Consider the following 12,033-nt stretch of genomic DNA (forward strand, 5'->3'; position numbering starts at 1 on the left):
TAAATATAATATAATAATTATTTTTTCAATTCTATATTCAAAAATTTTATTCAATTTCAATTATTATAATTAATAATTTCTTTGTTAAAATTTTAACTAATTTAAACAATTTTCATTAAAAGAATTTCGAAGTTTCAATTTGATATTAGTATAATTCATTGTTTAATTTTACATTATAAAAAAAAATTTTATTAATTTCAAAGTTTTTTTCGTGATGTTGAAACTAACATTTGGCACGATGGTATTCAACGATCGATGAGGATTGTTTGGTATGACTCGCATTGTTAATTGATCTTATAATTTTTATCGTAAAATAAAGATTGAATGTGAAAAATGTTTTTTTTATGTGAAAGAAGGTATACCTTGTCGATCGTACGATCTTTTAATTGCTGTTACATCGTGAGTTTTGAAAATTTGAATAAAACTCGATGAACATAACCTATACAAATTATACTTATGCCTGTTTCTGTATATAAGCTTATTCTTATAGTTAAAAAATTGTTCAATCTTTCAAAATGTTGGAAGGACTTGTTGCTTGGGTATTAAATAATTACCTCGGAAAATATGTTGAAAATTTAAATACTGACCAATTGAGCATCGCTTTATTGTCTGGTAAGGTTATATTTTTCTTTTCAGTCATATTAATGAGACTTAAGAATAAATTTTTATTAAAAATATTTTTAATAAAATTAAAAATATCATTTCATTGATAATTTGAATTATTTTTTGTTTTATTTATAGATTTTATTATTTATTTATTATTTTATTATTTATTAAATATTATTCGAATTTAATTTTAAATTAAATTTTCGTGAAATTTTTATTTAAAAAAAAACTGTTGTATTTTAGGTGAAGTTGAATTGGAAAATTTACCATTAAAGAAAGAAGCCTTACGTCATATTGGATTACCAGTAGAAATAAAAGCAGGATTTATTGGTAAAATAAGATTGCAAGTACCAGTTCGTCAAATAAGAACAGCTTCATGGGTCATAGTGATAGAACAGTTATATCTAGTAGCTGGACCAATTAGTTTGAATGAGGTATTTATAAATTATTATTCTCTTTTAATATTTTTTGTTTCATATATTATAAATAAGTATGTTTACAGTTTGATAGTGAAGCAGAGGAACAAGCAATTTTAGAATACAAATTAAGTCGATTAGATTCATTAGAAGCAAGATGGAGAGCAGATACAGAACGAGATCCTGGTTATTATGCTACTAGTTATAGTTCTTGGGTGAATTATGGTACATCCTTAATTACTAATATTATTGAAAATTTACAACTTAATATTAAAGATGTTCACATAAGATATGAAGATGGAGTAACATTGCCAGATAGTAAGCAAATTATTTAATAAAATTATTTAATAAAATAAAAAAAAAGATATATTATTTAAAAATAATTTTAATAAATAGATACTGGCATTGCACTTGGTGTAACTATTGGAGCTTTAACTGCACAAAGTTGCGATGCTAGTTGGATACCTGGTTCTACTTCCTGGAATCTCACAGATGCTTCTTTCAAGCTCATGGAACTTGACAGGCTTTCTATTTATTGGAATCATTTGAAAAAAGACGAATTTCTTGGTTTTCTCAATCTTGGTGATTTAGCTGTATATATATACATTTTTATATATATTTTCTTTAATTTAAATATTAAAATAAATTAGTTATTAATTTTGAAATTGATTTTATTTTTAGATTGCAATGAGTGAACCAAAAAATATAATAAAAAATCTCATTTTATTGCCTGTTAATGCAAGAGCTCATGTTAAAAGGGATAGATCTGAACGACCATTAAGATCTACAAATAAACCTAGAATGGTCGTCGATCTTTTATTAGACGATGTTCCACTATGTCTTACTGATGTAAGTTTAAAATTTATATATAAATCTGATTTTTAAAATCTGTAATAATAAGTTATTTTTCTTCAGATACAATATGATCAAATAGTTAAATGCATAAAAGGTTTGAAAGATATAGAGCGTCGTAAGCAACAGAGATGCTGTCGTCCAATAGTTAACGTATCTACTGCACCAAAAGAATGGTGGAAATATGCAGTAAGATGTCATATTGGCAAAGATGCTTTGAAACCTAAACTATCATGGAAAGATATTCTTCAAAAAGGCAAAGAAAATATTTTATATGTGGAGAATTACGCTAAATTGCTAGGTATATATTAAAAATTAAATATATTAAAAATTATTAAATATATTAAAAATTATATAAGTTATTATGTTATTATTTTTTGATATTAACAGTATCATTTTGTAGGAACACCAACTAATGTTTTATCTCCAGATATCAAACAGTTTAAAGAAAAGATAGAACAAGAACGAAGTTTTGATGAATTGAGAATATTAAGAGAAATAGCAATGCAAAGGATTAAACCACCAAAAATACTTCAAAATCCTAATGTAAATGTGCCTCAACCTAGAGGAATGTTGGAACAATGGTTTCCACAATGGTGGGGATGGTATTCAAAAACTTCAAATACAAATACTCAGAGCACATCTTCTACATTTGATGGTGAACTTTTGGATGTTTTGGCAGATACTATAGATGATGACACTTTACTACGTCGAGATACAGTATTTGGACAGTTTAATTTTACTTTGTCTAAAGGCACTTTTTCTCTTTGTACTATGAAAAATAATGGTGAGAATACGAAAGCAATAATAGAACTCCAGTTCGAACGAGTAAATTTGAGTTATGATTCGAGACCCAGGTATGGATCTCATAAATTTTTCATCAGTTTGGGAGCATTATATCTTCATGATTATCTCACAGAAAATTCCACTTTTCCTATTTTGATACAACCTCAAATGATTCCTACAATAAACTCAAGGATACGAAGTTCTGCAGAGAAGTTAACTACTCAATTACCTCAATATCTCTTTGAAATGACTTATGAAAAAAGACCATTGCACTTAAATGCTGATCATTTGCTGCAGGTGAACTCTAAGTCTTTGGATGTAGTTTATAATCCTACAGTAATACATTGGCTTATAGATTTCATATGCAAACCTCATAGATCATCTTCCAATCAAAGATTTCAAGCAATGAAACGTCGAACTCGAAGACAGCTCATCAAAAACTGGGAACAGATTTTAGACGGAGATTTGGTGTATCGTTCTTCCTGGGATTTACAGTTTAATATATCTGCACCACAAATTTTATTAGTTGAAAATTTTATCGATTCCAATGCTGCAGTAGTCGTCGTAGATTTTGGAAAGCTTCATTTATCAAATAATGTACAAAATAATGAAGTAATTATTAAATCTAATTCTTCTGAACTTAATAGCGACGACGAAGACGAAAGATTTGAGACACCTTGCTCTACACCACCTGGAAGTCAAGAAAATGGTTCCGTACAAGACTTCCAAGCTATTTCTGAAGTAGCATTGCATCAGAAGTTGTATGATCATTATTCTATTGACTTAGTAGATTTGCAAATTCTTGTAGGAAAAGTAAAAGACAATTGGAAGCATGTACGAACTAGAGGGATGTCCAGCTTACATGTTTTGGAGCGTTTTAATATATCCTTACAAATTGAACGAAGAGTGTTCGCTTCTTCTGATCCGAATTTACCATCTGTAACTGCATCTGGAAATCTACCAAGATTAGTGGTACATGTTAATGAACAAAAAGTGGAAGCAATTAGACTGATATATAATTTATTATCTAATTTTACGAAATCCACTGGTATTTCTCAAACTGATGTAATTAGTATGGAACCAGAGAGTCCTAAAAAAGAAGATAATTTAGATAAATCTTTAAGTTATGCAATGATGGTACAATTTATCATTGATCAAATGACTTTTGAATTGCAATCTAGAGGACGTAGTGTAGCAGAATTACAAGTCTCTGGAGTTCGTGCTGCTTTCAGTAAAAGAACTGCAGACATTAGTATCTCTCTATCTGTTCATGGTTTACTTCTTGTTGATGCTCTTCAAGAATTTGGTCCTGATTTTGAATTATTAGTGGCTAGTCATAAGCATGTAGGAATGGATAGTATTTCTGGAAGTTTAAGAGATTCAGAACCAACATCTCCTGTCTCTCCAGTCTCTCCTGGTTCTCCTGATCTTAATATGCCAAGAAGATTAACTTCTCCAATTGCTTTGACTAATGCTTTATCTAATCTAGCAAGCAAAGCAAAAAATGCTCAATCTCCCAGAAATAATTCTTTAATTGAACTGGATAAAATGGATTCTGAAGCTCTGATTGTAATTGAATTGACTCTGGTATATGATACATTAGAAACTCTAAGAGTAGCCAATATTCAATTTAATAACTTGGATATTATTGCCAATCAAGAAACCATAGTAGAACTTATGGGATTTTTTAAAAGAATATTTCCTTCTCGTAAAATAAAGGCAGGATATATTGAGAAACAAGAGTCTTTTTCTAATCAAACCATAGAGCTAAAAATTTCGACTAGAACAGAAATAACTTTTGATTTTCATAGATTAAATGTACTTCTTTTAAGAGCAGTGATGCAGGATAATCATTTAGTGGGTCAGAAAATTGCCACAGCTACAATGTGTGATGCTCGTATACAAGCTACCTTGGCGATAAACGCTTCCATTTCTGGTTCACTTGGAGGCTTACAGATTTTGGATCAAACATTAACTGGTAAAACACATCAAAGAATCGTTAGTGTTGGAAGAGATCCAATAGCTGAGCCATCTCAACATTCATTGGAATATTTCACTGGTTTTCCTGATCAGCCAGAAGCTTTACGGTTCTCAGCCAATAGATGTTCCAAATTAAATACACAGCAACATGACGGAATGGAAACTTTAATAGATTTAACCATCCGTATAGGTAGTGTTTGGTATACTCACGCTCCTCATTTATTATCAGAATTACGTTCCTGTGCCGATGAATTCAAACAATATTTAAGTAATCTTGCAAGACAAATCAGTGCAGCTGCCACAGATATGGCCATAGGTCTGGTCAATGCAGAAGATTGGTCTATTCCACCTCGTAGACGTTTACCAAGTTTGTCCATGGACTTAGAAAATTCAGGAAGCTTATCTTTAAAATTAGATATCCTATTAAATAGTCCCGTTTTAGTAATTCCACGTTCATCTCATAGTAGACAAGTTTTTGTTGCACATCTTGGTACTATGTCTTTACAACATGAACCTCACTCAACTTCCATGGCAAAACATAAATTAACTCTGGAAGTTAGGGAAATGAATTTATACTCATTAGAGATATCTGCCAATATTGGACAAATTCATAACAATCTTCCTTTAAGAGCCGAAGAAATTTATTGCTGTAAAGAATCAGGCAAACCAATTTTACATGATACTATTTTAAAAATTGTGGTTGAAAAGGAGAATACATTAGCACAAAGTCCTAGTTTCTTGCTTGATAATGAATTTTCTAACAATCCAGTTGTGCAAGTCCATGGAATCGTGATGACGCCACTGAAAGTATCTTTGTCTCGAGAACAGTATGAACAATTACTAGATACTACAAATAGACTTTTTTCCATGCCAGTTACAATACCAATTGTTCAGAAATCTGAAACAATGAGCAAAGTATCAAATTATTCTGAAAAACTCGATCTCTCTATTAAAGTTCTATTTGAATTACCAACTTTAGGTGTAGAACTGAAACAAGGTCTTCAGGAACAGCCTCTAGTTGAATTATCCATGAGAGATTTCGTAGTAAAATATGAGAAATTACAAAAAAATGAATCTACAATCCAAGTTGCATTACGATCTCTTCTTATGGAAGATCTTTTGTGTCCTATTGGCTCGAGACATCGATGTATGATGCAGTCTTCAGCGCCAACTCGTGCTAAACTTCCAGCTGGTGTTTCTAAATCCTGTCCTAATTTTGCGTTTGTACAACAAATTAGAAGCGAATTTGGACGTGGAAGTTTACCTGACAGATTGGAAACTGATACTCTGTATGGAACAATTCCTGCCCATTGGCGTAGGAAACCAATTTCTTTAGCAAACACTCCAAATACTCCACCTCCATCACCCGGTGCATCGACCACTGAAGAGAATTTGGTATTAATGAGCATTACTATAATTGAACCAGATTGTCATCAATCAATGAAAGATCAATTTCATCAAAAAATTGTCACTGTCGATTTTAGTTGCCTGGATTTAATCATCAATGTTGAATCCTGGATGGTGGTATTTGATTTTTTTGGATTTGCTGGTCCCTCAGGAATTAATCCAAAAGTTACTATGCACCAGGCTTCTATTGACATAGATCAATTGGATAAAACAGATAATTTGCCTTTGCGTTCAGAAACTGAAATAGAAGTTAGATCTCTAACATTAGTTTTGATACAATCTGAAAAAGAAATTGCTAAAGCTAATGTATCCAATGCTAATATGCATATTTTGAAAGCAAATGGAAAGACAAAAGTATCAGGATCTTTGGGATCAATGTCTTTATTAGACTTAACACCTCATGGAAGATTTTATAGAGAAAGATTTCTTTCATCTGGTAGAAAAGCTCTGAATTTTCAATATTCTAGTTATGTAGATTCTGAAAAACGACCTTACGATGCTCAATTAAAATTAGAAATGTCTGCAGTACATTATGTACACACTCAAAGATTTATAGCAGAACTTCAAGCATTCTTTAGTCATTTTTCTCAACTTTGGACTATTATGGCTAATTTGAGAGCTGGAGTTGGAGCTATAATTGATACCAACAAAAGAAGCATGAGATTGTCCTTAGAACTAAAAGCTGGTGCACCAGTAATTCTATTGCCAGTTAGTTCCAGATCAGACGAAATGATATTATTGGATTTGGGAGAGCTTACCGCTTATAATAGATTTGAAGTTTCAGAAATAATAAATCAATGCATGTTAGATATAATGCTTCTTGAATTAGTTAATATGGATATTTATGCAGCTAAACGAGTAAAATGTGATGATCAAGATAACGATATGGATACTATAATTATTGGAGGTTTTCATATTAAGAAACTTGGATCATCTTTGCTTACTGAAATGTGCCATTTGAAATTACGCATTGAAAGAAATTTAGATATTTATATTAGTAGAGAGATTCCTGATTTGAGCATTCATGGAACACTATCTACGATGGATTGTGCTTTGGATCCTGCTCAATACATGCTGATTCGAGGTTTACTTTCTTATAACATCGGAGAAAATTTGGATGATTTGCGTCAGTTTATGCAAGATCTAAACGAAACTGTTGAATATTCCATAGTTAATCTGGATAATAAGGAGAAAATTTGGAAAAAATCATGCATAACTTTGGAATTAGTAAATGTTACTGTAAAACTGCATCCAAATCATAATATTGCAGCTTTAGCTTGTGTTAATTTCATAAAATCCAGGCTGACATTAGATTCATTGAGTGATGGATCACAAGATATTGACTTAGTATCTCAAGAAATATTAATTATGGATATGAGATTTCAGGATGAACCTACTAACAAACAATCTAATGTTTTCACAAGTATTTTACAGCCTCTAAGAAATTCTAAAAATGAAAATCGTGTCCAAGCTGAAGTACACCATAGAAGACGTAAAACAAATGCAGCTACAACTATTTTAGTTCATAGCATGCGTTTAACTGCTATTTTAGATTGGTGGGAGGCTGTAAGAGATTTTTTAATGTTGAATTCTATTGAACCAGAACCCATTCTTGGAATTGTACAAATAAATACTGAAAACAATCAAGAAAATGAGAATAACACTTTAAGTGTAACTCCATTTGAATTAAAAATCAATATTACTGATTCAGAATTAGTTATTGTAGAAAATACATCAATTCGTGATACAAATGCTGTTATTCTGAAAAATACAGCTGTTCTTTCTTATAGATCTGTACCACAAGAAGGTGAAAAACCTCTTTCTTGTAATCTCTCTCATTGCGAATTGTTTTCTTGTATTTTAGGATTAGAAGAAGAGACTGCATTATCTATAATAGATCCTGTTGGAGCTAGTTTGGATCTAACATTAGATAAATGTTTAGAAATACAGTTACAACCTTTATGTGTAAGATTAAGTTACCATGATGTGACCATGTTTTCCAGAATGCTCAGTTCTTTACCAAAACAGACTTTAGTAGCTAAACAGCGTTCCAGTGAAGTATTGACACCTATTGAAAAACAAGTACAGAAGTTGATGGCTCTTGGATTTACCAATGCTGACTGTAGAGCTGCTTTGAATCTCTGTAAAGGTCAATTAGATGAAGCAGCTTTGTGGTTAACACAACATGCAGTACCTTATTCAGATATTAATACAAATAACGAATCTGTTTTTCACGTTATTGAATTACAAACATCTTGTGCAAGAATATGTATCATAGATGATTGTAGAGATGCTGATGTACCATTGTTGGAGATTTCTTTACTGGATCTCAATTTAAGACAACAACGCATAGGACCTGGTTTAATATCTGCTACTTTTAATATTGATTATTATAACAGAGTACTCAGTGGTTGGGAACCTTTTATTGAACCTTGGTGTGCTACTATCCAATGGGAGCAGATATTAACTAATTCTCTTAATGCAAAGAGATTACAAATGTCTATTGATTCTCAAGATTCTGTTGATGTTAATATAACTTCAACATTGATAGAATTAATAGAATTGGTTAAAAACAATTGGATGCAGGATTTCTATTTAATTTCCAATAAGGATATTAATGTGAATAAGCCAAGTAATGGACAAGCATATAAGCGTCGAATGCCTTTCATTCCCTTTGCATTAAAAAATGAAACAGGTTGTAAATTATGGTTTAAAACGATTATTGCTGCTGCAGATGATACCAAAAATTTAGGACAAAATTTCAAAGCTAAAAATAACTTTAAGAAAGATGATACATGGCTTGAAGTTCCTCCAGGTGAAACTGTTCCATTTACTTTTGAAGGAAGAGGTAAATTAAGACATCATGCCACACATACTATCAGACGACATCAGATCACAGTATTGGTGGATGGATGGAGACCTGTAGATCCTGTTACAGTTGATCGTGTTGGAATATATTTTCGTCATGCAAGTACAAATATCACTGGAATACAAATAGATACAACATTGGTATGTAAAGTTTTTTATTTTATTATTTGTAATAAATTGTTGCATGTTATCTAACTGTTAGATATAAATTGCATTTATATCTAAATAACTCTTTTCAGTTTCAGATGCTAATGCCAAAGGCTAGAATAGTATTTGCTGTTGAATTAGAAGGATCAGCTAGAAAATTAGTAACTGTTAGATCAGCTTTACAAATATTTAATAAATTAAAACACACAGTAGAAATCAAAATGGAGAAATCTTTAAATCAATTTGGATGTAGGTTGCATGTACAAAATGAATTTAATTATTATTAATTGAATTTCTATTTTCACATTTTTTTTTAGATTTGCCTTTAAATTTGTCTGTTAGCGACAGAATTCTTCAAGTACCTGCACAATCTACGATATCAGTCCCCTTAACGCACACTGGTGTACAAATGTGTCTAAGACCTATTAATTTGAACAATTTGTTTCAATACTGTACTGAGACAATTGATTGGACTGTAGTAAAGAAGCCATTAGAAGTTATAGAGAATCGTATCACATGTAGAGCTAATCATAATAATATATTTAGGTATGTTTTAAAATATACAATTATTATTAATTACAATTTACAACAAATTATTAATTATTAATCAATAAATGTTTCTAAATTGCTTGTCTTATAGAATGTGTATAGCAATGATGAGAGATAATTATCCATTAGATATGAGTCAAATGTTGCCAGCACATATTATAACATTGATGGCTCCTCTTACATTGACTAATTTATTACCTCATGAATTATTATTTGAAATTGGTATAGAAAATGGGAGAATTCTGCCTGGTGATAGTGCAGATTTGCATTCTGTAAATGTTGAAGAACAGTTAGAAATCATTATACAGCTAGATGGATATCCTGGATCAGGAACAGTAAATAAAATTCTTTTTTTAATATTTTTTTTTTAAAATTATTTAAATTTTTAAAATTATTTAAAAAAAATTATTAATATTTAAAATTTATGTTTTTTAGATATTGTTGCCATCAAATACAAATTCTTTCACTGCTCGTTTAAGACTAACAGATTCTTCTGGAAGAATATTATATCTTCATGCAGCTGTTAATATAGAAAAAGGATCTGCTGTACAAATTAACATTACTGCACCATATTGGATTATAAATAAAACTGGTTTACCATTGGTGTTCAGACAAGAAGGAGTTGGTATGGAGGCAGCTGGACAATTTGAAGAAAATGAAAAAGCCAGAATGGTAGCTCCTTTGTTATTTTCTTTTAGTGATGAAGAAGCCAGTAGAACTTTATCAGTGAGAATTGGTACTTCAGTACATCCTCAAGGAATTCCACAATGGTCTCAGCATTTTCATTTGCAACCTGGAATACAGGTCCATAAACATATAAGTATTAAATATATAATATTGTTAAATATAAAAGAAAAATATAAATGAATTATGTCTTTAGGTACATCGTCTTAGAATATCTTTACGTGATGGTAGACCTGACATAGTATATCTAATTAGTGTCGCTACTAGAATAGCTAGAGGAAAATACAGAGCCACAACTGTAGTCACATTATCTCCTAGATATCAGTTACATAATAAATCGAGTTCTACTTTGGAATTAGCCCAAAAATGTTTCACCACGACAATTGTAAGTAATAATAGGAAATTGATTTTATTTTAGAGTATTGTCTCATTGCTTTTCACTTTTAGAGTCATCCAGATGCTCAAGCAACATATATTAAAATCATGCCTGACTGTCATATGCCATTTCATTGGCCACGTCTTGATAAAGATTTATTGTTTTGTGTTCGCATCATGGATGTTAAAGATTGTATATGGTCAGGTGGTATTAAATTGGATGATAATTATTCATTAACAATTAATATCAGGGATACGACGGGAAAAATGTATTTTCTTCGTGTAGACGTGGTTTTGCAAGAAAGTACCTACTTTATAGTATTCACTGATGCAGATACTATGCCACCACCTATAAGAGTGGACAATTTTTCAGAGGTGCCTTTAGTAGTGAATCAGGTGATTAATCAAAAAATTATATAAAATATGCTTTGAATTACATTATCATTAGATATTATTTGCTAAGTCAATGTAACTGAATTAATTAGAAATTATTTTCAAGATTATTTTTGTAGGTTACTGTACACGATAACTTGCAATGGACAGTCAGACCACATTCCTCTGTACCATATGCATTAGACGAACCCATACAATCTGCTGGTTTGGTTTTAACTGCACCAGGAGGTGTGACAGCTACATATGATTTAAATATACTTGGAGAAGGCAGAGTTCTGACTTATGAAAATTTTATTTATATTGCTTTTACGGGTAAATTATATTTTTCTGTAGAATATATATTATATATATTTTTATCTTATACATATATTTCATGATCTTTTTAAAACAGGAACTTTTAAAAATGATTGTGATCTGGGAACAGGAGAAAGTGGTTTAGATCCTTTGGATGTTGAAACACAGAGATTAGTTTTAGAAGCTGGTCCTGGTGGTTGGGTTGCTTTGCGGAGAAAACAATATGGAGCTAGATCTCAATTATGGAGAATGACTGGAGATGGTCAATTACAACATGAAGGTATAATAACTTTGTTAAATTTCTTGCAATTTCTTGCAATTTAAAGTTTAATAATTTTTTATAAATTAATAGGATCTAGTCCACCTAGAGATAAACATTCAAAAGTTCCAGAGACAGTATTAGTATTAGATATAGCAGGCACAGCACCTCAACCATTCACTTATTGTGCTCTTGCCTTAAGGAAACCTGATCCCCGAAGGAGATCTACACAAACTTGGCGATTCACAGATGATGGACGATTGTGTTGTGCACATAAAAATATGTGTGTGCAATCGAAAGATGGATTCATGGGATTACATGAAGGTTTGAACAATTATTAAATCTTATATTAAATCTTATTCTTTAGTCATGTATATTCATTCATCTATATCATTTTTATTTAAATTTTTTATATTT

General features: G+C 30.9%; 1 protein-coding gene across 2 annotated transcripts in view; it reads left to right on the forward strand.

Moving 5' to 3' along the window:
• Window positions 1-210: 210 nt before the first annotated feature.
• The window catches only part of LOC102676991 (vacuolar protein sorting-associated protein 13D), a 16,062-nt gene continuing 4,239 nt past the window's right edge, over window positions 211-12,033 (forward strand). For both annotated transcript variants that reach the window (XM_006607574.2, XM_006607575.2), the window contains exons 1-16: window positions 211-612; window positions 850-1,040; window positions 1,109-1,340; window positions 1,419-1,615; window positions 1,704-1,871; window positions 1,938-2,175; window positions 2,278-9,056; window positions 9,155-9,311; window positions 9,380-9,608; window positions 9,703-9,946; window positions 10,047-10,415; window positions 10,492-10,680; window positions 10,743-11,066; window positions 11,183-11,375; window positions 11,455-11,637; window positions 11,710-11,940. In XM_006607574.2, the coding sequence (XP_006607637.1) occupies window positions 516-612; window positions 850-1,040; window positions 1,109-1,340; window positions 1,419-1,615; window positions 1,704-1,871; window positions 1,938-2,175; window positions 2,278-9,056; window positions 9,155-9,311; window positions 9,380-9,608; window positions 9,703-9,946; window positions 10,047-10,415; window positions 10,492-10,680; window positions 10,743-11,066; window positions 11,183-11,375; window positions 11,455-11,637; window positions 11,710-11,940 (10,021 nt within the window). In that variant the 5' untranslated portion in view covers window positions 211-515. The remainder of the gene's footprint in view (window positions 613-849; window positions 1,041-1,108; window positions 1,341-1,418; window positions 1,616-1,703; window positions 1,872-1,937; window positions 2,176-2,277; window positions 9,057-9,154; window positions 9,312-9,379; window positions 9,609-9,702; window positions 9,947-10,046; window positions 10,416-10,491; window positions 10,681-10,742; window positions 11,067-11,182; window positions 11,376-11,454; window positions 11,638-11,709; window positions 11,941-12,033) is intronic.

This window comes from Apis dorsata, unplaced genomic scaffold (genome assembly GCF_000469605.1).
Source record: "Apis dorsata unplaced genomic scaffold, Apis dorsata 1.3 scaffold_5, whole genome shotgun sequence".
Taxonomy (NCBI): Eukaryota; Metazoa; Arthropoda; class Insecta; order Hymenoptera; family Apidae; genus Apis; species Apis dorsata.